At 32.8% G+C, this 26,898-nt stretch overlaps 1 protein-coding gene across 1 annotated transcript; it reads right to left on the bottom strand.

Annotated features, from left to right (window-relative positions):
- Positions 1-2,393: 2,393 nt before the first annotated feature.
- LOC105339516 (uncharacterized) lies at positions 2,394-26,522 on the bottom strand. The gene is made up of 8 exons (XM_066085652.1): positions 26,376-26,522; positions 21,001-21,191; positions 19,381-19,535; positions 18,752-18,891; positions 5,199-5,278; positions 4,876-5,055; positions 3,756-3,903; positions 2,394-3,197 (listed from the first exon to the last, which is right to left on the bottom strand). Exons 1-8 carry the CDS (start codon positions 26,449-26,451, stop codon positions 2,494-2,496), a joined length of 1,674 nt encoding a protein of 557 aa, XP_065941724.1. The 5' UTR covers positions 26,452-26,522; the 3' UTR covers positions 2,394-2,493.
- Between the last annotated feature and the right edge of the window lie 376 nt (positions 26,523-26,898).

Raw genomic sequence — 26,898 nt, forward strand, 5'->3', positions numbered from 1 at the left:
TGATAAAAATATATATTATATAAACTATCATAAAAGTTTACAAAGGAAAAAGAAGGTTCAGCGCATAAAATGATCTATATGCAGAGCTCAATTCATTTTTCACTACAGCTAAAGTTTAGAATTAAATAATTCAAGAATACGAATACTTGAATGAATTTTGAAGAGATCCTCTTCAGAAATCGCTAAACTTCACACAGCTTCTATGCGAAAATTCTTCTTTGAAATAACAATCATTTAATATTTATTAGTTTGATAAGATATTGGCGTTTCTGATTGGTCGAAAAATTCCTTTGATACCTGCTTCAATAAATTTTTTGCCGGATCTACTTTTCTCGGTTTGTTCCCAATTTGCACACATTTGAAAATTAGGTATCGAAAAAAATGTGCGCGAAACGGGAATTTGACCAGGTCTATATCACAGTTCCCGTGAAGGGAATTGCGATAAAATAAATTTATAGACTGAATATAGCATGAACATTTTCATTTCTATCTTTCCACAGTAAAGACTTTTGCGAACATTTTGTACAAGTAGTGCTTTTGTTTAACTTACTGCCTTTAGAAAGTACATTTAAATGTATGTGAAATATGATATAAGGCATTGATAACCTTTGAAATCAAGATGTAAACGGTCGAACTTGCTGGGCAAGAAAGTAACAGCAAGCAAAGCATTAGCCATGATGAACACTAAGTGTGAGTGATGAGTTTGCAGAATATAACACTGCTGTATACTGAATGTTGTTTATACTACAAAATATAGTCAGCTTAATACTTGATGCAAACAATACATAATATTTAGATGGACACTCTATACAGGAAAATATGTCATGCTTGGATGAGGAATGATCTTCAGTAAGGTACCGTCATTTGGTGGTAATTTGAATCGCACCACGTTTCGTGTTTTCGGACGTTGGAAATGTCGCTATGCAATATACAAAAACATTAACAGATGAAACTACTCTACAGTCATAAGTTATCTGTTACAAGTTTGAAGAGAATAATCGTACGTTAATATTGATGTTTGTGCTGACATTAATGGAGGAAATTTATCTTGTGGAAACGCTGTTAAATATTTTTCATTTTGCTGTGGCTTGAATAATCTAAGAAAATTGACAAACTATATGATGATAAATCGGCAATTTTCTATACTTCAAGAACTGTAAAGATTTTTTCACCAAACCTATCTGATGTAGCACTAATCAATGCATTTTATACCCTCTTCAGTTTGGATATATCGAATCAATATTAATTTTTTTATTTTTGTCGGAATGTTTTGTGCCAGTTTAGCTACCGATTTGAAATACCAGAAAGTGACCCGCAATATACTAAAGCGATGATGTCATAAGAACTACTGTCAAAATCCCTACTTGAGAGATTGAAATATTTTGTGACAAAGATCTATTTATCGTCTAGTCGTACCCATTCCTTTGTGTTTGTATGTGAACTAATAAGTGTTTTATACAATTAAACAATTTATATTTTATGAAAGTTTCATTGGATAAGAAGCAAGTTCTTGTTTGTAGCGGAAAGGCCGCGCGCACATTTGTTGAAAAAAAAATATGAAGCAGAAACAGTACGAAAACTATGGTTGGAAACGGAATACCTTAAATACTGGTGTTGATATTGAATGTACGCTCAAATCATTTATATAGGCCCCTGGTTCAACATTTACCGACTGGTTTTCAAAATCCAAGGCTTTTTTCTGAAAGGGATGTTAAATTCAGTCGTTGTCAGAACATTCCATTTAACAAAACAAACTGTTATTTTTAGTATTAGATTTTTTGAAATGATTCAAAGTAAAATTAAGATTCTTTGAAAGGTAAAAATGCTTAATTTGTAACAAAAGAAAATGCGTATGCATCGTACAAAACATACATTAACAACTCTCAGTGATACAAACAAATAAAGACATTGACAAATAAAATTAGTATAATATATGTAACCAGTTAGGGAATAAACACGTTTTCTTCTAAAAAGAACGATGAAAAGCTAAATCCACGTCCATTGGGCCCGGATGACAAATAAAAAAAACCCCATCGGCAGTGAAAAGATAAAATAGACTGTCGTTTACATGATCTGTACCTGGACGTTCGTCTGTCAGTTTTTCATGCGTTAATCATTTGTTTGAACTCACAATTGTTGGTTACTCGTTCTCTGACGTTGCTTGTACTGAACTTTTCCAGTAATTGGTTGGTTGATATCCGCTCTTATACGCTTCAGTACAATGATCTCCAGAATCTCCAGTCCTCTAGACCGTTTGGCCATTCTCTAGACGTCCGTTAGTGATATAAAATATGAAGTGACTGGGATATTATTCTCAGTCTGACAATTGTGTAAATACACTTTGTTTAAAAAAATTTAAAAAACTCTCTTCCAATATAGAAGTTCTTAGAGAAAATACACACAAACAGATATACACAATTCATCATCTAAAACTATGGATATACAGAACTTTTTATCAACAGAAATGTTTGCAGTTCAGTTCTTTATTTTTGTCTAACACTGGAATAACTTTGTAATGTCCATTAAAATAATTATTCCAATGATAGCTATCAAAACCGTTAAACCTGTTGCTCCAATGCCTTTTGCGGACAAGCGCGAATCATGCGCACAGTTAAGCTTCCGGTACGTAGAAGACAAAGCCTTTTTGTCGACAGTTAGAATGCTTTTTATATGGTCTAACCTTTCTTGAAGAGTCTCGCTAGTTATATTAGAGCAAGCACACGAACAAATGACATTAGCGTTAGATGATGTTGTCTTTTGATTTCCAGAGCTTGTAGAAGACGTAATATCGGTTGAGGCCGCTGTATAAACGTCTGTGAACTTGTCAGTCACCGAAGAATTGAATATACCATCATTGACAGGAATCGTGGATACGGACTCTCCATTGGAAACTAAATCAGAGGTAGATCTTGCAGCTAACGTAACCTTACGAGTTGATGATTCGGGATTGTTATACTCGTTGCGAATAGGACTTGACGATCCATCGGACATTAACTCAGTTGTAGAAGTTACATCTGTCTTCATCTCACGAGTGGATGATTCGGGGTCGTTATACCCAGTTGCAGTAAGTCTAGACGGATTGGGATTCAGTGTTGATGCTCCATCAAAATAGCTTGAAAGATTTTCTGTACTGCTATTCGACGATCGTTGATACGTGCCAATGATAGCAAGGTAGTCCGCGGGAAAGAAATATTTATCTAAAAAAAAGATACTGATTGAATACCAACTTTCCAGAATGCATGAGCAATATCCAAAAGATTATACTTCTGCGTTTACACAAATATTTAAAAAAAAGTTCCCTTTATCTGTTGTTGGTTTTTTTAATCACAATAGTTTAAGATGCCACGTTAAGTTGACTTTTTATCGACTTTATTATATAAAGAGGAAATCAATGCCTTTGATGACATTCAGTGATCATTTAGCAACGGTAATTTAGTCCAATATACAAAGGCAGATGAAAGCCATTTAGCCATTGCTCGAATTATGTTTGTCAATGATCTTTAATCATAAACATGTAGACCTTCCTACTTGCGTTAAAAAAATCTAGTAACTTTTGTCAATGTTGGCATCTTATGTTATTCAAATTTTGGTAAAATTACATGACAGTTTCATTTATAAATAAAAACAAGTAAAAAGATACGACATTTAGTATAATAACACTACTTGTACTTCTGTGTAGTGAAATTTTTTTCTAGATCTGCATTTGCGGTATAATCATTCAAAGAATTCTAACGAAAAAAGAGGAAAACGTTTACCTGTTTGGGGAACACATATTTCAAGTTCAATATCGATGCTGCTTAATAAGTAACGGAAACCAGAGGTGTACTGGTGTGTGCTCGAGATAAACCAGATACATACAGCTGGTATCAATGTCGTGTTCCATAAGTCCCCGGTCGTGAACTCCTGTATGTATAAAAAATGAAGACATATTATCTTTTCTTTTCTTTTTTTTTTTATCGTGGATCCATGTATAATGCCCTTGATTTTTCATATCATGTTTTCTTTTACCTTTGTTTTAGAACTCCATCTCGAAATCTATTCTATACCAAAATTAAGACATCTTTCATAGTTATCTGTTCCGTTCCATACACATTGCCAATTTCAACCATACTTTGTACATAAAACAGTCATAATTAAAAGGCTTATAAGTATTAACTATAAGGAGCAAGGTTCCCTTATAACGGAAGAGAGATAGTAAACCTGACTTAAAGGGGCGGTTGATTTATGTTTTTGCTTCTCAATAATCTATAAGATAAGAAAAAAATGAACTCTCACTAAAGCTTTCTTAAATGTTACAGATAAATCTTTTCCACTCAAGGGTCATGTGGCGTTAGGAAAGTTTGTCTCAAAAGTGGCCACAAATCATGAATCGCAAAGAAAAACATTTTAAGCTTTTTTCTTTCTCTAAAGAACATGGGGACGAGAACTTGTGAAATTATAACTGAAGCAAACTAGTAAAAACTTTTCAATTCGTTGAGGGTCAAATAAATTACACATAAACTGGGTTTCAATTCAACAACAACAAAATTTTAAGAATTGAGGGATAAGATATATCCACGTAGAATCAAGGCTGAATAACTGCTTGGGTCAAAGTCGAAGCCCGAGTCGCCAAGGTAAGCGATAAGGTCCATGGATCTCTTGTTATATTGGCACCTAGATTATTTAGTAATGGGAAACTAAATGCCAAACCTTTATACAGTGTATATAAAAAAAATAGGATCATCATGATTAAAAATAAGCCTTATCTTCTGTGTTAGGTCCTTTGTTTTCAAGAAAAAAAATAGTGACCTTATTATGACCGACCATGCAAAATCATCTTTCTATCTTTCTATATCGAATTCATTGGATTATCTGTGGACTGATAACATTAATTACCTGTGGATTTCCAGAAAGCATATCAATGTAGGATTTCCGTGAGGTGCTGTCACAATCCTTCATATTATATGACATAAGATATGGATATTTTGCTGACATATTTGGTAGATATGCAACTCTGTGCCTTCTGACATATAACTGGCTCGTGGACAAATCAGATAAATGCAAATACTTCGATATCTGAAATTCAAATCATAACTGAATATTGCATTATTCATGATCATTCCCCAGTGTCTCGAACTATTAACGTGGCAGGTTAATGAAATAATTAACTTAAGTTTGTTCATTCAGACCAAAATGCATACATGTATAAAGATACAAACCAATAATCCGTTGTTTTCTTCAGAAAAATTTACTTTCATCATAGAACAGTTTATCTGTCTGATGTCATGAGACTCGTCTTCTGTTTAATCAAAAAAGAATAGAGAAAATGAAAATCGTGCGCGAATTTTAAAGAGAAAAATGGTATATAACGAACAGTTAATGGTTTATTTAGTACTTAAAGATAGACAGTGAGTTTCATGGTCAATTACGGTAACTATTTGTTTTTTCCTAGCTCATGGTCCTAGTAGCAAATAATAAGGTTGATTTTGGAAAATGGTGTAGTATTGCAAAATATTGTTGTGTAGCTGAGAAACTACAACACATACATGGTAAAAAATATCTGGTGTCTTACCTTACAATATGTGGAAGACAACAGACAATATACAATGACAAGAAAAAACAGGTGAAAAACACAGGTATGGTATGATATTCATCCGAATCGGTGGACCAGGGTCAGAGGTCATACATAACAATACACATACAATAATATAATACGTTTTCACTACGATATGCAAGGCAGAAGAATAAATCTTTTTAATTTTTTTTCCTCAAAAGTTGAAGATATTTCATTCTTTTCATTAAATGTGAACTGGTTAAGTTTCATCATTCATCTTGGAACCCTTCCGAAAAAGTGCATTTCACAAGAATTAGGAAAGAAAAGGGGCCAAAGCTCGTTTGATACACAGCTTCACTGGTAGAGTCATGTCTGGGCCACACCAGTTGTTCGTAGTGCGTGCAAATCGCCCATAAATAAGAATTTATAAGAAGTAATTATGAAAAAAAATCCTCATAAGTATAAAAGATCGACAGTTTTATACCACTCATCAAAATCAAATCAAAGATTCTATTAACCTCGTTCTAAAAAACCAGTATCAAACAAACACATTCGTTCTTTTTGACGAAAAGACGGAAGGCAAAGAAGAAAAACAGGACAAGAAGGAAATAAATAATGAAGAAGAAGCAAGCGCGCTAAGATAGAATCATTATATACATTTTCGGAGTAAGGAGAAGAAAATTCATATATACCCGCAGAACGAAATTTTGAACTAAAACCAACTACCAAAAAAAACACATCATACTGGAGGAAGTTATTGTTTTTTTGAGTATGATAATTTTCGTTTGTAAACAGAGTTCTTTCTCCATTTTGAAAATATTGAACATCATCTCATATGACCATTAAAATCTTATAATTGTATCAAAATCAGAATGCCAGAAAAGAATTGTAGACTTTGTCATTTGAAATGAATGAAGTGTAGAAACATGTAGTGTCACTGGTGCTTTTATAACATTTGTAAAAGCATTTAGTTATTCGATGTGGCCTTTTTCTTTCAATTGAAAGTTTCGACAAAGCTTTTTCGAAGATACTAGTATTGAAAAGGTCAACAAATTGTTAACCAAAAATTATTAAAAGATATTACACTGGCTAGGAAAATTATCAGTTGATAATTCACTTGCTGAAATTAGATTATTTTCGGAGATTTTCTTCTAGATTTCAGAGAAGTTTTATTAGTATTATATTTTCAAAGAAAAAAATGTTCTTTATTTAATGTGAAAACTAATCATTGTACATGCAGCTGTCGTGGGGCACAGAAAGAAGTCGTTACGATTGACTTGCAGGTGACCTACGATACGAATATTATTACTGCCATTCACAAGGCAAACGTACATGTACGTCTGGTGCATGATAATTGTAAGACGGAAGTAGGTTCCTACGGGCATCGCACGTTGCGAGTGGTAACCCATCTTTTATACAAAATTGTCGTGACACCTACCAGTAGCACGCCAAACGTCCGTTTGTCTTACGTTGCAGACTCAATCACTTCAATACGATTTTTTCCAATGAGTCCTCGGGTGGGGTCCCTCAAGACCAAAGTCTTTCAGTTGTGGCGGTTTTTAAGTCCACCTTTGCAAATTAATTTGTAATTTATTGATTTTTTCCTCTTTAATTTATTGTTTTCAATTTAAACCATTCAAATTGGGTTCATTGAATAAACGACCTTTAACGCAGTCTGTTGTTCTATTTCATTGCAAATGAACTTTGACTCATTGGAAGATTTTTGATTCAGTTACTTGCATTGGGTACATTACTTGTAGCAACAAAGCTCAAAGTTGGGCAAAATTGATAAAGTGTTTCTCTTGAATGCTTATGTATTATATTTATGGAAAATTTTGGTTGACAAAAATACGATTTTTAACGCTACGATCAGCCACGGGTGCCACGACAGGCAAAACCCGTAGCACACGCGCGATCACCATACACGTACAGTCAATTGTGACTGAGGCTTAACATTGGTCCATATAGCCTCATATTTATTGCACATTGGTGTCCATAATACATGTAGTTATATAATCCCCCGATTAGACAGTCCTATTTCAAATGATTAGTAAATGAAGTGCATTAGCTAAACTCAGACGACCAGATTACATAAGATATTTGTGTAACCATCCAAGGTCAGTTGGCGGTAAAACACATTGTCCAAGGACAGAATGTCAAGTGATTTTTACGCACTAATGTGTCTTAATAGTACCGGTATGTTCAGTATAAAGCCCTGGTAACTTGATCAATGCTATAACAATAGCTTACTCATACGGTACTGCAAAGAGTACATAAATAGATTATAGAATATTTATTATTAAAAAAAATACATAAATGATTAAATGCCAGTTTTACTTATATAGCTGATAAATGGCCCTCGAGTATCTTTATATGGTACTAGAAAAAGTAGAAAGTCTTCTATGATTAGTGTAATATTATAACTTGAAAGAAAGAGGTGATATAGGGAAGCAAAAATTTAAACTGATCTAAATTGGTATACATAAAATATACTGGCACAGTACCAGTATCAGTAAGGTCTTCATTACTCGTGTAATATTTATTGTTATCATGATACAGTTTGGAAAGTTTTAAGCGATCACAAGTAATGATTACATTTTGTGTTTTAATATTTTTTTTAGTTATGATCAACGCAAAATGTAACATTGCAAAATGATATAAATATGATGTATTCTTATTTCTTGGAATCTAAAGAACATACATTTACAATATTAAAATTTCAAAATGAAATTAATAAAATAATAATAATAAAAATTAATAAAATTCAAGTCATGATGACAGGATGAGCCTTTGTTATCCATCCAACTGAATGATAACAGGAATGTCGGGCAATGTTAGGGGTGTCTAATTAGCACAGCTACGTTTGATCGCCTGAAAACGTCTTATATATAAAATATCAATTTTAAAATGAACTAAATCGATGAAGGGTGAAGGATGATGATCTCAACGACAGTTGTCGTTTAAAATATTTTTATCGTTATGAACCATTTCATTTTCATCAATCGAAACCAATCTTAAATTCTGTTTTCATAATAAAATAATAATTTCATAATGCACCGGCGCACCATTCCATGTAAATCAAAAAGATACAGAGAATTGCATTTTTTTTTTTATAAATTTTAACCTTTTGGACCTATTTTGATAATAGGTTTTGATGTATAAAAATTCATTTTATAATGTACCATTCCGTATAAATCAATCAAAATTGGTGCTGGGAATTGCAGTAAAAGAGTTATCAGAATTTCGAGGAAAACACAATATGTTTTTCTATATAAAATATTCATTTATGATGTATCATTATATGTTGATCAATAATTTTGATGCAGGAAATTGCAATGAAAGAATTCCCTAAACTTAAAGTAAAACAAAAATGTGTTTTCTTTATAAAATATAAATTTTAAATGTACCAGTCCGTGTAAATCGATCACAAATGATGCAGATAACTTAATGGAAAAATTCTCGGAATTTTAAATAAAAAAGCAATCTTTCTTGTAAATTGGAAGACCGCATGTGATTTAGATTTAAAATATTCTCAGAAGTTGACCATTTTAAATGTTTTCTTTAGATTTTGTGATTCCCTCCATAATAATGAAAGCTTGATATATAAGCAATTTAACAGCAGTGTTGACTGCTGCATTTTAATACAGCATATACTTTACAGTTTGAACAAAGTCAAATCCAATAAAGTCAATTTTATACGTACAAAATACCACTGGCAACTAATGAATAAGTATTTGCCAAGGAAATCAAATACATGATTGAAAATCTTGAAATTGTACTAATTTACGATACATTTTCATATGATTGAAATGTTTCAATTACATTTCTAGTACATTTTTATATCTAAGATTTCTAAAACTTCTTCCTCTTCACAAAAAAAAAAAAATTTGTACATGACATAATACAGCAAAACTTAAATCATAGAAGGTCTTTCAACTTCAGGCTCATTGCTAGGCCAAGAAGTTAATATGTTCTCACTGAATATGAGCAAAATGACAAGAGTTTCAATAGCAGGGGTTAGACTAAGTTAATCAAAGTACTGAAGTACTGAAGGGAGTTGATGTTATCGATTATCATTTATTTTAAAATCAACTTATCTTGCATGGCAATTAGTTTCTAGTCGGTATTTTAATGACGCACTTTTTATAATATGAATTTTAGACTTTTCCGACAAGAATTTCGAGTAACCTGATATGAATTATGTTGTGAAATATTTAAAGATAGATTTCAAACTATGTATTAGTAATCGAAGCAATTCTAAAAGTTGTATGAATCCAAGCACTAAACATATCGAACTCTAGTCTCGTTGAACCAGACGCTCGGCTGTCTCCGTTAATCTCCGACAAGTAAGAGAGTCTCTCTGCTTGACGGAGATTTACGGAGACAGCCAAGTATTTGGTTGAACGAGACTATATTAAACTCTGGCGTAGGAATACATGAGACTACAAATATATCTAAATTGTTCGTACTATATAAAATCTGACTATTTTCAAAGTGTTTATAGGTGATTTCCCCTGAAAAACAATGCTTCAGCATACGTTACATCGAATTTTTCTATTATTTTCAAGAACTAACTAAAGTCTTATCAGCTGTGATGATTTGTGTTTAGGGCCAAACACTGTTTCACTTTCGGTTTGCCAGAGTTACTGCATAGAAGAGTTGATTAAAATCAACTCGCAAAAATAGCAATCCACAGTTTGCTCACACAAAACTAAATATATTACTGTGTAGTTACGTTGATTGAAACCTTCTAGTCAGTTTATTTTTTTATGGTTCAAAACTTCAAGAATTTACACTAAATGGATATTCTGGCTACTGAACCTTTTAATTTTGTATATATTATATAAACCGTCAAACTTTGGAAGCGACGAACTTTTGAATGTCCCTTCAGACTATACATGTAGCTACGTATATTAAACCGTGACCAATGTAATTACCCAACAATATTGAAGCTCAGGTTTATTACAACATGTATACACACTGCCAAATTAAAGGGATTGTTGTAGTGATTAAATTCAGATTGAAAACAAGTTTTAAACATTGTATTTCTAAACATTCGGCGTTTTAATGAATACTTACATTGTATCCAAGATTTGTTTTATTTTCTTAAAGAGGGAAATATGAGTGGGGACTGTCTTCTTTTAAGCTCGTTCGGCCGTTGATATTTTTCTCATGTCCCTTTTATTGTTCAGTTATCCATAAAAAAATGATTAAAACAAAATAATTGACTGTATAGTGTACGCAACGTACCTTAAAGTTTATGCATTGTACATTGTTGAAAACAATAACATCAACAGCCATTGCCCAAGAATGATAATCATTCTTATGTCAAGACTTTCTTTTTTTGATATCAAGCAACATCCGATAATCTTAGCCTTTTCTGTTCATGAATATCTAACACTGTGCCGGATAATTATGCCAGTGCTAAGGTGGCATTTTTGCACCCGATTAAGAGGCAGTTTCGGAAAAATTCATACATACAATATGGTAACCATTGTCTAGAAGTATATAACCACTTTTGTATTTAGTGTGTTTCACCTGATAGGTGAGGTATTTACTTTTAAAAATTAATGTTGCATAGGAGAAATGATTCTCCTACAGGAAATATTGAAAATCCTATAGGAGAATGGTATTTCCTATGGGAATTTGATTCTGACCAGCAGTTGTCCTAAAGAAAAATAATATCTCCTATCGGATTTTATCATATCCTGTCGGAATTAAAATCCCTGTAGGAAGTTCTTGTATTCCGATAGGAATTTCCTGTAGGAATATTGGTTTTCCTATGGAAAAAAATATTTTTCTGTAGGAATTTATTTTTGAAAGGTAAATATCTCACCTGACAGGTGAGTTACGATGATAACAAAGGTGGTTGTAAACTCTTTAAGCAATGATCTATCATGTGGCATATTTAAATTTTTCGATATGTGCAGCTTAGACGGGTGCAAAAAATGCCACCTTCGCACTGGCATATTTATCTGGCACAGTGTTATCTATATGATGTAACAGAAAAAAACACGTATACACGTACACCAATTTAATAATAATATTTCCACGACAATTAATCAAAATATAGCTAATATTCGAACTAGCATATTTTGATAAATCTAACACAAAATGAGGGGGAAAAACAAAATGAATTTTTCAATATATCTTAAAGAGACAGTACAGCTGTGTTTAACTTCATATTTAACAATTGTATCGTTAGGAAATTAAAGCAAACAATGTTGATTGTGACAGTTTAAGTACATAAAAATCCCTTTCACAAACCTTATTAATGTAATTATAAACTGCCGGAAATTTAAGGGTCGTACAAACCGGAATAATCTTTGTCGTTTATTTGTATCACGTGATTTTGATTGACGGCAATTGTCACATGCTGGAAAATACAAGATCTTCACCCGACTACGGTCATCATGAAATAAAAAGTAATAGGGACTCTCTAAACGGAACACATCATCATTTTCTCGATAAGTTATAAATGATATACGAATTTCAGTTCATTTTAAAATGAACAAACATAAACATGTCAAATAACCCCTCAAAGGGCCTCACTTAGAATATAAATGTAGCTTGTAGCAACTCCTGTGATAAACACGCAAATTGCATTCTTACAAAATAATAATTCTAGTTATTTTAAAGACTTTGAACAATTTTTACCTGTGAGAAGTAAAAAAGACACTTTTCTACCAACAAACTTGTCAAGGAGAATCTTCGCGAGCCCTGCATGTGGTATTTTTACAGTAAATACGCATGCGTAATAGTATAGAAGGCTTAACCCCGTAACACATTGTGATGTAAATATGTATGGGTCATTCGTAATTATTAACTTTAATGAAATAATTAGATATATTTCATGGAGAAATTTGTAATTTTCTGAAACTTTATACATTTAGGAGTAGTACAAAAGTACCGAACCCAATAGGAATTCTTTTTCAAGTCGGTTTTTATTTTAGAAAGTAAAGATGCGCCGTACTGTTAACCAACAACAAAGAGTTATACCAAAAGAACGTTTTGAATTAATAAAAAACCTGTTTAAAAATTACTGTTCGTTTGAAAAACAAACGCGCTTTATGCTTGGGCGCCGTCATAAAATAACGTCAATGTTTGTGACTTTATTTCTCTCTTTTGTAATAAATGGGCGCAATTATTATCATAATGTATAAATATATTGCAGCGATGTAGTTTTCGTTCATAACACATCTTGCGCAGAGTGTTTGGATTTTCGGATAATGAGCAAGTAAATTATAAAGAGTTACATGAGATTATTATAATTTTTTTGATTTGTTTATCTTTGCTGTAGTTTCTAATTTTCCCCCTCTTACCATTAATTGAATTTAATTAATTAAAGTTGAAACCCTCATTGTCGAAATGAGTTTTAAATATGCTAAGTCCAATTTCCAAAGACTGGCAGTTTTTTTAACACATAAAAAGCAGAAAATGAGTGTAGCTTTGATAACTTCAGGAAAATCGAAATCCTGTAGTTTCCCGAACATAATATACCATTATCTTCGATTGTTTTGAATTTAATGAGCTCATAGAAATGGATGGTTAAAGACTGTAAAGGTCGTAATAGCGTGAATTTATATGGCATTTTTATTTTCTTTTCCAAACACCGTAACTACTTGTCTATAAGTATTGATTACCTATTTGTCGATTGACTTTTTGCAATTTATTTTGAAGATATTGCCGTTGACCCGCTTATAAGACAGGTAATTTTTCAGGACATTCGGTCTACAGATTTTTTGTAAAATTACGATATTTTGCCATCAATACCGTTAATATTTTTTAAATTTCACTGAGATGAATAATTTAGTTTTTTTCAATACAAATATAATTATCACATTTTACCATCAATAACTTTTTTTTCTTTTATTTTTTAGGAAAAGCGATATAAGGATTATGTCAATGAAATTATCCTTTTTTTAACATCGATGGCAATTTTCCTTTATTTTTCTCTTTCAGGAGAATATTTCAAAAATAATCTCAATAAAATTGCTAAATTGTTCTATCTGTCATATCAAATTTGAATCGAGAGTTATCCTTCCTGATGTTAAAAAAAATAAGTATGACTATCTCGATCAATAAAATTGTTCTATCTGGCACTTGTTTCTGACTCAAGAACAAATATAACTAATATAAAAAATCATTTTTATTCAAGAAACATGAATAGCAGTTTATGCTATTTGATATGATTTATCAATATGAAACGAATAATTCTACATTTGTTTGAAAGGGTTTAAAGGGGCATGGTCACGATTTTGGTCAAATTGTTATTTTCTGTTTTTATTATTTACAATGCTTTAGATATGCATTCCTAATGATCAAATAAAATTTGAGAGTCATTCGAAGAGTTGTAAGCAAGATACAGTGCTCAAAATTCTTTGTCATGTAAACAAGGCTCGTGCCCTGTTTTTGTTTACATAGATTCAATATACTAGTAAAAATCTTTTTTTCAGCTGAATTGTCTTATTTTTAGACGGGGTCACTTGACCCCGTCTATTGGTTTACTGTCAGCCGAATTCTCAAACCGGAAGGCACGCGTAGAATACATGAATTGAGTCTACGCGTAAGAAAATAGTGCAGAAAGTTTTCATGCATTTCAGTAAATATGTATCATAAAAACACGCATTAAATCTTTTTAAGTCCTCTGTGTATAAACAAAGTTCTATTTAGAAAATAAACAATAGTTTTATTGATAAAAATATTCTTGCTCGGGTACAAATATGGAATGAGTTACGTAACTGAATGCACAGCGTCGTTGACGATTCAATTGGTGTACGAGCTCATTAATCAATAGAAGAGGTTGATGGTGGAATCGAAATTAAAGTTAAGTTCCCAAACGCAATGTGCCATTTTTGAAAAATTTTGAATTTTATTTTGACAATCTTTCACCTGAATACTACCAAACTTCGATTCATGCGCAAGCCGAAGTTAAAATCGGGACGGGTTATACACAAATGTTTTACAAATTAAATAGGTGTTTCATTGGCTTCCAGTCTTGCGGTATGACTGCTGTTCGTCTCTGAAGGAATTTTATACAAAGAAAATAAAAACAAGTCTGCATTTGCCTTCTCGTTCGTTGGCTCTTTAGTTGATTAAACTGAATTTAAATTTTAAACAATGCATTGTAAGCATAATCTATAATAGATTATACATTTTGAAAACTTATACATCATATAATATGTACAATATTATCGATTGAAGAACCAGGTTAGATGTTACTGTTCATGTTTTCCGGCTTAGTTGGAATCAGGCTTGGGGTGAATTACATTGTAAAATAATGCATTACATTACCATTACTTCATGAATTAGTGCATTAATTTACCATTACCATTACTTAATTTTCTTGAAGTAATGCATTACATTACCATTACATGAGTAAAGTAATGCATTACCATTACTTTGTGAAAAGTCAATAATTTTTAAAAAAGTAATTTAAAAACTAAATAAAGAGTTTTTGTAAATATTTCATAAATAAAACAAGCTTAAAATATTTACAGGTTCATGTTCACTATCAGGTTCAAATTTGATGACTTATACAAGATTGCTGTTGCACTTGTAGTTCTCAAAGTAAGGATTTACACGCTAATGGCGAGGTTGACAATCTCTGTTATTTATGTCTCTGATTTTCGGAGTATGATTTTTAATGAAAGGAACGGTTGTATCGTAATTTGTGATGAGTTTGCACAAAAAAGTAGTAAGAGGCGAACGGATTTATTTTTACCTATTAATTTTGCATGAATCGCAAATGAAGAAAATCGTGTCAGATAAGTCGGTCTTAAAAATCAAAACGGCGACCGTGACAAATCTTTTTATTGTCAAAGTTATTGGAATCTTATTGTAAAAAAATATTTCTATCGTCAGGTGCCTGTGTTTGTTATCGGTATACAAATGTTCACTTTGTTTGTTAATTCAGCAGTTTTAGAGTTTTCGGGGTTTTCATAAAACTTTTATTACGGATACCGTCCGACTTAAGGATTTTCTCTTGGATCACAAAATTGAATAAATCTAATGATTAAAATTAAAGTACTGAAGTACTGACGGGAGTTGATTTTAGCGATTATCATTTATTTTAAAATCAACTTATCTTGCGTGGCAATTAGTTTCTAGTCTGTATTCAAATTACGCACTTTTTATAATATGAATTTTAATTAGACTTTTCAGACAAGAATTTAGAGAAACCCCATATGAATAATGTTGTGTAATATTTAAAGATAGATTTCAAACTATGTATTAGTAATCGAAACAATTCTAAAAAATTTATGGATTCAAGCACTATTGATATTGAACTCCAGTCTCGTTCAACCAGTCGCTCAGCTGTCTCCGTTAATCTCCGACAAGCAAGAGAACCTCTCTGTTTGTCGGAGATTTACGGAGACAGCCGAGCTTTTGGTTGAACGAGACTATATTAAACTCTGGCGTAGGAATACATGAGACTACATAAATATCTAAATTGTTCGTATTATATAAAATCTTACAATTTTCAAAGTGTTTATAGATAAGTTTCCTTGAAAAACAATGCTTCAGCATACATTACGTCGAATTTTTCTATTTTATTCAAGAACTAAGACTTGTCAGCGATGATGATTTGTGCTTAGGTCCAAACACTATTTCACTTTCGGTTTGACATAGTGACTGCACAGGAGAGTTGATTAAAATCAACTCCCAATTATCTACTTTGATATAGTTATTTGATTTTTCCCGGTTAGTAGTAATTTTCAAAAATTTTCCTTGGGGTCTTATTAGTCCCCTACCGGTTTTCACCGGAGGGGACTATAGCTTTCCTCTGCGTCCGTCAGTCTGTCTGTCTGTCTGTCCGTCCGTCTATCTGTCCCACTTCAGTTCTCCACACTTTTTTTTCTTTATGCGTTTGAGGAATAATATGAAATTTTCTGAACAGCTTCAAAATGTCAAACTACAGTTCAAGTTTACACTTTTGTAGCGTCTGGTTGACATATTTTCGAGAAAATAAATTCTTTATATTCCAATTTTTTAATGTTCAGGTTCGTTATCGGGCTCGGTGTGTATCAAATAAACGAGGAAAGTATGTTGTCAGTAATAATATCGTGCATTTCTTGGACCATTCCTTTTATTGTTTCTAACAAACAAATAAGTTCTATAAAATAGTGTCAAGTATTGTGTTGTAAATTTAATCGACAGGGTTTTATGTATTATTACAATCGGGTTCGTTATCGGGTTGGTCTGTTGAGACGGTAAGAAATGATATTCTGCATAACAGTGCATTGTTTTCACAAATTTCTACAAACCGGTAGAGTACGTGTATTGCTTATGCAATACTCTCAGAATGCTTGTTTTACATGATATACCGTTGTGTCAATTTTCTACAATTATGAAGGCCGGGATTGAGTAAAATTTAGACAAAGTATCAGACAATTGCAAAAAGCCGATTTAACATAGATTGTAACAACTAATTCAAACTCATAAATTTTGGAAACTTATTCGAGGAAATCCAGGACAATTACAAATTCAAACTTTCAAGACCCCGTTTTTCAGTACTCTTAGTACTTTGATTTTAATCTATTTTAAGCATAGATAAACAGTTCCTAACGTTTAACACATTCGTTTTAGGTTTAAAACTGAAATTTTTACTTCAACATTCATTCAAAATGTAAACAAACACATTGTTTACATTTCTAAGAATTTCATGCTCTGTAACTCGCTTAAAACTCAACAAATGACACTCAAATTTCGGTTGCCTTTTTGAAATGCCTACCTGAAGCATAGTAAATATTAAAATCGGAAAATATTTTTTGACCAAAATCGTGACCATGCCCCTTTAAAGTCACATTCATATTTAAAATGTTCACTGGCTTAACCAATCTCGAGTATTCTCTGGTGAATCATAGGAATTTTTTAACACCCTTGTTTTCGAAGAGAAGCTTTATCTGCAGTTTGAATGACGGAATGTCGTCATAGAAATCGTCATCATCACTGTCACTAATTGGCAGCTTACTCAGGCACCTTGGTATGGGATTTTCCTACCGGCAGTTTCACGTCCAAACTCCAAATTACTGTAAAGGGCGTCGTCCTCAGATCCGTCCATGTTGTTGCTGATGCTGCACTTTTGGAAAGAATGGCAATATCCGTAGACACTGAGTCCCAAGATTCTTTTATTTATCTGACGAATACGCTGTAGATAGGCCTCTTCGTATTTTCCCCTGTCGTAAATTCTTTCTCTCCGTTGACCACTCAGTCGGTCCAAAGTTCATGCATCTTTGTCATGAACGGCTTGCTCAGAGGCACGTCCAGTGACTGTTAAACTCAAGTGCAACCTCCGGGAATCACGGTTAGCTTGAGCCATCTTCATCGATTACAGGGTTCTTTTCACTTTATCCCCCAGGTGTCCTCGGAACATGTCTCACACAACTAGACCCTTTCTGTTTATCAGTGCGTTGGGACGGGTCGACCACACTTTCTCGAGCCCCACGTTACACAAATCTTCGTTCATCCACCTCGTTTCATTTACTTTAACATTCCGGCTGGAAGTTTTTCATTGGGCATAGTCTTCCTTTTAAACACTACCGTAGGCCTTTAATGTTGTCCCGTCGGCCATACCATCATCATAGTCATAACTCGTGCTCCATGTCGTTAAAAGTACTTAATTTGTTTTATTTTGTTGATATTCTTCGATGATTGGTGTTTAAACTTTGCATTATTTTCATGAGATACACTTTAAAATTTGGTTATACTTTTAAAAAGAAAAATTCAACAGAGAATTATGGTATTATGGTTTTTTTGTGAACACATTATTCGTTCTTTATACTTTCCTATATTTAAAACTTTCAGCCCTTTATTAGGCCGAACACTTTGTGCACTTCTTTTCTGTAAAGTTGGTCGATTTACATGTATGGATTAACAGCATGTAAATAAAAAGTGCACATACCGGTATACATACAAATAAAACCAATCATATTGGAAAACATGCATGCATAATTATCTTTAACAAAAGCTAGATTAATATTCCTCTTTGTTTAGTATCTCAATATTCTTTAAAATGTGACATTAAGCAACTTGAAAAACTATCAGATATTTTCCTTTATGTCAATATTTTTTTTTATCATTGACAACATTAAAATTATTTTACCGTTTTCTATAGTTGGGTCAAACAAGACACATTCAAACATAAACATGTAGCAGCTGATATATGAAAACATCAATTATTGTATTACAACTATATAACGTAAACATTGTACTCACCACGAGGAAATTCATGTGGCATACTTGGATCTGCATTGAAAATGAAATAAGGAATGCCCAAGTTGGAGGAATTCAAGATAGCGGCCCAAGCAGGATCATCACTTTCCCCAGTGCCAACATACAGTGAATAGGAAGACTCACTGGAACAGAAAATAAAATAAGCTTTTAATTTGTAATTTTTTAACAAAATATTATATCCACTAAGTATGATTTCATCTATTTCTTACGGAAATTTATTGTTTTTCACAGCTGTGTAGAAACTGAGAGGATTAAAATATACATGATCCAGTTATAACTAGTTTATCGATCGGTCGAATCCTTCATCTTAAAAAAAATCACGGAATGCACGAAATAATCATGATGACGTCAAACTCAACTTCCAATATTACACGGCTTGGCTTTTACTTTTATCTAACATATTTATGTACACTAATAATAAATAACTTTCTTTTACTTATTTGTTTACTATCAATTTATCATTTGTTATAAGAAAAATGTAAATATAAACAATGAAACACAAACAATCGAAAACTACACACAACAACGATATCTTAACAAGTGCATTTTGAATAAAAATCAAAGAGTTGGTCTCTAATAACGATACAATTGTAATCAAGAGAGTTTTGAACCTTGATCTGGATATATTGACAGTGACATTGTAGTCCCATATGTTAGATGAGGATTGCGTCACTTCCTGGAACCATTTTGTTTCCTCCACGGCTGTTCCATTAAATGCTATCCACCAAAGAGGATCTGCCAATGCGTTCAAGAACACCATATACACCTGATAGAATAAACATATATGTTATTAGTCCCCTACCGGTTTTCACCGGAGGGGACTATAGCTTTCTTCTGCGTCCGTCGGTCCGTCCGTCTGTCCGTCCGTCCGTCCGTCCATCTGTCCGTCCGTCAATCCGTCTGTCCCACTTCAGTTTTCCACACTTTTTTTCTTTATGCGTTTGAGGAATAATATGAAATTTGCTGAGCAGCTTCAAAATGTCAAACTTCAGATCAAGTTTACACTTTTGTAGCGTCTGGTTGACATATTTTCGAGAAAATTAATTTTTTATATTCCATTTTTTTAATGTTCGGGTTCGTTATCGGGTTCGGTGTGTATTGAATAAACGTGGAAAGTATGTAGTCAGTAATAATATCGTGCATTACTTGTACTATTCCTTTTATTGTTTCTAACAAACAAATAAGTTCTGTAAAATAGTGTCAAGCATTGTGTTCTAAATTTAATCGACAGGTTTTTTTTGTATTATTACAATCGGGTTCGTTATCGGATTGGTCTGCTGATTCGAGGTACAAAAGACGGTAAGAAACGATATTCTGCATATCAGTGCATTGTTTTCACAAACTTCTACAAACCGGTAGGGGACGTGTATTGCTAATGCAATGCTCTCAGAATGCTTGTTATCATTATATGTTACATGACTCTATTTTATTATGATAACTACATGTAGATCTTTCAAAACAATTTTCAATATATTTAATGTGCAATTCAATAATTGAACAGTTTTATTACTGAATGCTGCTTCCAAAAAAAAAAAAAATAAAAATAAAAAATAGAAATAAAGTTGTTGTAAAATAGAAAGCTTGCAAATTCTACTATAAATACCGACTTAAATTGTCTCATTTCGTTTAAAAGAAAATAATTTAATAACCTTTGGATACTTCACTAGGAAAAATTCACGTCTTTGAAAAGCAACTTGGTATACAGATTTAGCCCTTTCATTCGATTGAGGCATAGATACACATATACCAACTCCCCGAAAAAATTCGAAAGAGGACAACTAACCTCATCGATTGGTAATTAGTCAACAAACTTTATCGATAGGCAATTGGTCATCTAACCTCATCGATACGTAATTGTAAAACTAACCTCATCGCTTGGTAATTGGTCAACTAACCTCATAAAAAGGCAATAAGTCCACTAACCTTATCGATAGGAAATAAGTCAACTAATCTCATCGATAGGTAATTGGTTAGCTATACTCTTCGATATGTAATTGATCAACTAAACTCATCGATGGGTAATTGGTCAACTAACCTTATCGATAGGTAATAGGTCAACTAACCTTATCGATAGGTAATTAGTCAACTAACCTCTTCGATAGGTAATTCGTCAACTAACCTCATCGATAGGTAATTGGTCAACTAACCTTATCGAAAGGTAATAAGTCAACCAACCTCATCGATAGGTAATTGGTCAACTAACCTCATCGATAGGTAATTGGTCAACTAACCTCATCAAAAGGTAATTGGTCCACATTGAGGTCGGTCCTGTAGTCTCCGTCCAGGATTAGTTCCCTGAGGGTGAGGTTTCTATGATGTTTCGTTAAGCCTGAGATGTCACTGGTGTTCAGCCATGCATCTCGAACACTAATACCTCCTCCGCTATGTAGAAGCATAAGCACCTCATAGTCTTCAGCTGAATCTAACATTACAGAAATCAACATGAAATTATATTCAACTATCCATTGTTGTGAAGAAATATATTTGATAGAATCAGGAGAAGTATTTCTGTAAATCCTATTACAATATCAATCACATTTTAAATTGTGTTTACTTTTGTAAACAAACATAGTTTGATCTATGCATATTACATAATATTTCATGCATTTCACAAACACTGATATAAACAAGTATAGAAGACCAAGTCTTTTTTAAGGGGATTTGGACAAGATTTTAGATAAAAAATTTCATTTTTATATTTTATGTATAAAATGGTTTATTTATGCATTTAAATTGATGGACCAACAAAGTGATTGTTTAAGTCAAGTTACAAAGCCCCTAACTCCCCCCCCCCCCCAAAAAAAAAAATAACCCCCCCCCCAAAAAAAAAACCATATTAATAATCAAAGTACTGAAAGTACTGAAAAGCGCTAACCTAGCTTGGTTCTAAGAAAATTTACTGTGTGCAAGCGTAGGCGGAAATGAGCCTTATTGAAATTTTGGTTTATGTTTAATGAATATCAATTCAAAGTATCGAAGGCCAGATTTCTTTAAATATATGTTACTTTCTGAAGATGATGTGAATTAAAGCTGAACACGACTTGTATATGGATACTTGCCTGAAAAAAAGATATGTTAAAATCACAAATTATACCTTTGGACAGAAATTTATCACAGTTTTTGACATTTTGTTGCAAAGAATCGATTTTATTTTTCTATATTTTAGCTTCTGAATACGCACTTTATTTTTTTATCACTGCGTAGCATCCCGTGCTGATGTACGTAAGCCCCGCAAACCAATCGTATCTACTCGGCCATTTCCGTCACCCAGATAACTGGTTCCCTATACCTCTTACCAGTTTAAATGATGTATATTTCTGCTCATAGAGGGCAGTTATTCCTTGCACCGGAAATAGAAGTCTAACGACAATAAAGCGCTGAGTTATGCTTAGCGCTTTAAAAAATTATATAAAAACACAAACAGGATTAACGGATGTGTTAGCCTCAGATTTTTAATCATAGAAAATGAAAGAGGCCACCCATGACTAAATTATTTGCGATCCTTATCTGCCAAAAGTGATAGATCAAAGCGGCGTAATTTTGTAAAATTGGAAGTTGTCGATTGGAATACTTATCAGGTTACGTTAGGTCGATTGATACCTAATTTCAGATTTAGTATGCAATCAAATACTAAATTTCCCTATAAGAAATCAAGGGCGAGGCATATTGCATATGTACTAGTATGCTCGCCACAGATATGATCAAGATTCTAATTTCCCCAGCTAGAAATACGCATGTTTTATAATTAAAGGAGATTTTCGGAAAAAAAACATTTTGTTTGTCGATCGCAAATAATTATTCTTAAAGAGATTCACTTTGGCAAACTAAGTCTATGGGACCATACAGTAGCAACTGTTTTCACAATAACTGAATACTAATATATCATTTCACATAAGAACTATAACACTGGAAGTGTTTGAGTGTCCTTTAAAGAGTGGCCTTTGAACGAAACAATCCATACATGTCAGTGCATGTAAGGCACCGGGTGCTGATATGGTCGAGCACGTAGCATCGTTTTTGAAAGTGGGGGGGCCAGACTCATCCAAAAAATCTTGTCAAGCAACGAAAAAAAAATAATTTTTTTAAAAAGTTTTTCGGGGGGGGGGGGGCTGGCGTACTATATAACTTCAATTTTACTCCTCATTCCTTGATTTTCATATCCATTTTTTACATACTCCCAAAAAAGTGGGGGGGGGGGGCAACTCCATGATAATTCTATTTTTTATATGTAAATTTTTTATATGCCAGCCCCCCCCCCCCCCCCCTGGCCTCCCCTGATGCTACGTGCCTGATGGTAAAAAAATACAGAACAAAGTATTGAGTTATAATCAACAATCATTGCGTTATTTAGAGATAATTATTCCGGATTTTGCTAAAATGCAGTCCTTTTAAAAGGATATTCAAAGTATAATACAACGTACAATTCTCAGATAAGCAAAGTACGATTGATTAGGGTCCTTCAGTCTATTTGATGGCTCTTTTTGCCATAATTTCTAAATCGATTTTCATTCGATTGTGCATAATCATAGCGTTGAGTTTTTAAATTATTAATTAATGTCTGAAGCCTAGAGGACTAAGATTTTCTTAACAGTGTTGTGTGAGTGAAATGTTCATTTAATTTGATGTGCAATTTTGATGCTCTTTACAGTTTTTTTATTTGCAGTTGACAGTTTTCTGTGCACCACTGATGCTTTTTAAAACAGGTTTTTCTGTGCAATTTTGAATTATCTTTACATCTTTGAATATCTTCAATTATTTTTTTTCTAAACAGATTCTTCCTAAACTGTTGCTCCTGTATGCTTTAATGATGTAACAAGGTTAGCTTTTTAAAAAGCTAAGAACGTCAGCCATCAGAATTTTAATTTTAGAGCAAAAGTGAATACACAATCTATTAAAATACTAGATAAATAGTTTCCAGAACAATAATAATATGCGGGTGCATATTTACTTTTCAGCGTTACTTTCATGGCTTTACATGGAGATAAGATGATAAGCGTGTAACGGTGTACATGCAATGTATGACTGCACACCTTCATACTTTAAGTTGTAATTTTGTAGACACAGCTCTCTGATTTTCAAGGTCTGGTGGCAAAGTACAATATATATTCATTTTAATCTCACTAAGATATACGCGGACTCCGAACTGTGCTGCAGACGATTCCCATTGACAGTCGATGCGCAGTTTGACCTAGAAACTGATCGGTTTCATAACGTCTTCGAGTTTTTCTAACACGAACTGTCTAATTTCTTCCCAGAATTTCAATTTACGCAAGCGCAATTGAAGTTTCGTCCTAACTTAAAGCTGACATGAATTCATAAATTAAAGCATTTGGTCGCCATATTAGTTTCGATCGCTCCTCTACTGCCACTGGTTGAGAAAGTTACGGTCGGTTGCTTTCCGATCGAGGCATTCAGGTTGCACGGACTTCTAAATGCATGAACTACACATTGTAGTAAAATGTTGTAATAAAGATTATAGAAAACAACAATCAATGAAATACAAAATATATTTATTCTTTGAAAGGATTTTCGAGGTATTCGTATTATTTTGCACAGACAGTGTTGCATTACTTCGCATGCACATCGAACACGTGTGTCGTTCATACAGAGAGCGTAGCGTCTGCATCTTCTTAAAACCCCGGCGGTATTACATCCAACACAGTAGCTAAATGATAGTAAATCGAAGAAAGTAACAACGTAACATCGTTTCCATCCGTTCCTAAAAAACGCCCCGTTTCTAAAATCCATGCGATAATTGACATTGCTCGATCTGCCACAGTGTGTGGTTGCGCATGTGCGATGTTATGATATACACAGAAAAACGGTCTACAATTATCAACGAATTTTTGAAGAATCTGTGCCTAGCTGAATTTCTGACTGTTTTATTTCGCCCTTTATTGGATATATCTTGCCAGTGAAGTGGTTGTCATATTATTTTTCTTCAAAACGCGTTTCTCCATGTCTTTTCGTCCAAGGTAACGTGTTCGGGTGTACGAAATTCCTGAATGCGGTGAAGCATAATTAGTGCTTTTGGCCTTATATAGGGGGTGTGTAGCGATGAGCAGAACAATAGAAATCGACAACTAATATGTCGGTAGTTGGAGATAAAAAGGGAAATAATGCGTATTAATGAATTCATGTCAGCGGGCTGACTAATAAAGCAGTTAATATAAAGCAGGTTTTTGGGAAGATATATGCTAATGCTAATACCAATTTTCGTGTATTTCCTTGTTAAGTTGATCCACAAAAATAAAAGTTTATTGAATTGCAATTTTTATCAATATTTTGTATTGATAGGGTCCACGAATATACGTACCCTCGAAACTGTGATCTTAACTTTATCCACGAAAATTGATACCCTTGAATATTGATGAAAGCTTAGTACGTGCTAACCAAGAAATGCCAAATTGACTAGAATTTCCTTCAAATAGCAATTGTTAACGATTTATGTTACGCTAAATAAATTTTTGAAATCAATATTAAAACATATTGATACAAACTTTAAGCATGGTGAAAAAAGAACCAATTTTAATCCCTAGAAGATTCAAACAATGATGAACAATACTTGGGGTTATTGATTTGGAAATACAATGTTTCGAACTTTTACGGATAATTAAAAAGGTTGTATAATCTTGAAATTTTGACTGTAATAAGTTGGAACAAATTCCATAATGGCTTTTGATAGCCCAGTTGGTAAATAACATCCCAAATGGGATATAAAAATACGGGCAAAAATATTTATTTCAATTTTGACAAAAAAATTGTGTAAATTCGCAACACATTGCATAAAATGTAACAACTTTAATTTGGTAAACAAGTTTTTGTTTAACCCTACAGTTTTGAAGGTTGGTCATTTGGTAGATCCAAAAATTCTTGGGGATTATTCTCATTAGCCATTGTTTCAGTGTAACAATATAAAGATTAGTTGTATTTGAAGTATACGCATTTATGCGGATTTATTACAAAAATTACCCTTTAGAACAATTTCAGTTTTTGTACTGTAAATCTAGTACCCAATTTGGAGTGGTATTAGATACCGTTTGGGCGATCGGTCCAAATCTGTTTAATGACTCAGAGTTGACATGAAAAAGTAAGCCCAATAAGCTAAGAGTTCATTAAAAATAAACATGGTTATTTAATACAGGCATTTAAATCTTGTTTTTGCTTATTGTAATATTATTTGAGTTGCATGTAATATCTTACCAACTATTTTGGATTATTTTATTAACATATGTTTTAAAATTCAATTTTAGATCTTAGACTAAATAAATTGTATTTTCTCAGTGTTATTCCAATCCACCTTTTTGAAATCTTTTTTTTTTCTTCAATTAAACGATTTTGAAAGTATTTTCTGTTTAATTATATCTGCAATCATACGGAATTATTCATCTCATGTGTGAATCTTTTGAATTTACAATAAACGTAGCTGAAAACTTTATCTTATATTTTTTACTCCAAATTCTTTTTACAACTTGTGTTCTATTTCTGTACTTTTCAAATAGCATTTCCTCTAAACATTAATTTATCTTTTTAAGAAATAGAATACAAATAATGTCAAACATTTTATGTTAAAACAAGGTTTTAAGTTTATGCCCGGTATGCTTACCTGGAAAATAGAGTCCAAACACACAGCAAGGAACCCACACAAATGCACCGTATAGAAGCCTCAACATTAGGGCCATCACTTGTTTTTTACGCTTTTACAAGACCAGCTACTGAAGGTCTCGCATCCTACTATGATTTCAATATGCGCCGATTACGAGAGCTTTAGACAGTAGAAACACTGTTCTACAAATCGATTTTATTTCACTGATATTCCTTAAAGTATCCGTCACATTGATACATGATCACCATAATATTAATTAGCTTTCTAGATGTTTTTAATGAACTAATTTGTCAATTTTCAAAAAAAAAAAATACAAAAGCAAGAGTCCTGATTTTAGAAATTTGTGTATCAATATTAGAAACGATCTGTTGGCAAATCAGGAATAACTTTGAAATTATCCACAGAGTTTATTTTGATTTATTAAAATTTTAGAAACCCGTTAAGAAATTTCAATATAAAAATATGTTGCGTAAACTTTTCTAGCCATTAACAGGCTTAGGACGTGAAAATTACGATTTCAATG

The sequence above is a fragment of the Magallana gigas genome, chromosome 5 (assembly GCF_963853765.1).
Source record: "Magallana gigas chromosome 5, xbMagGiga1.1, whole genome shotgun sequence".
Lineage (NCBI taxonomy): Eukaryota > Metazoa > Mollusca > Bivalvia > Ostreida > Ostreidae > Magallana > Magallana gigas.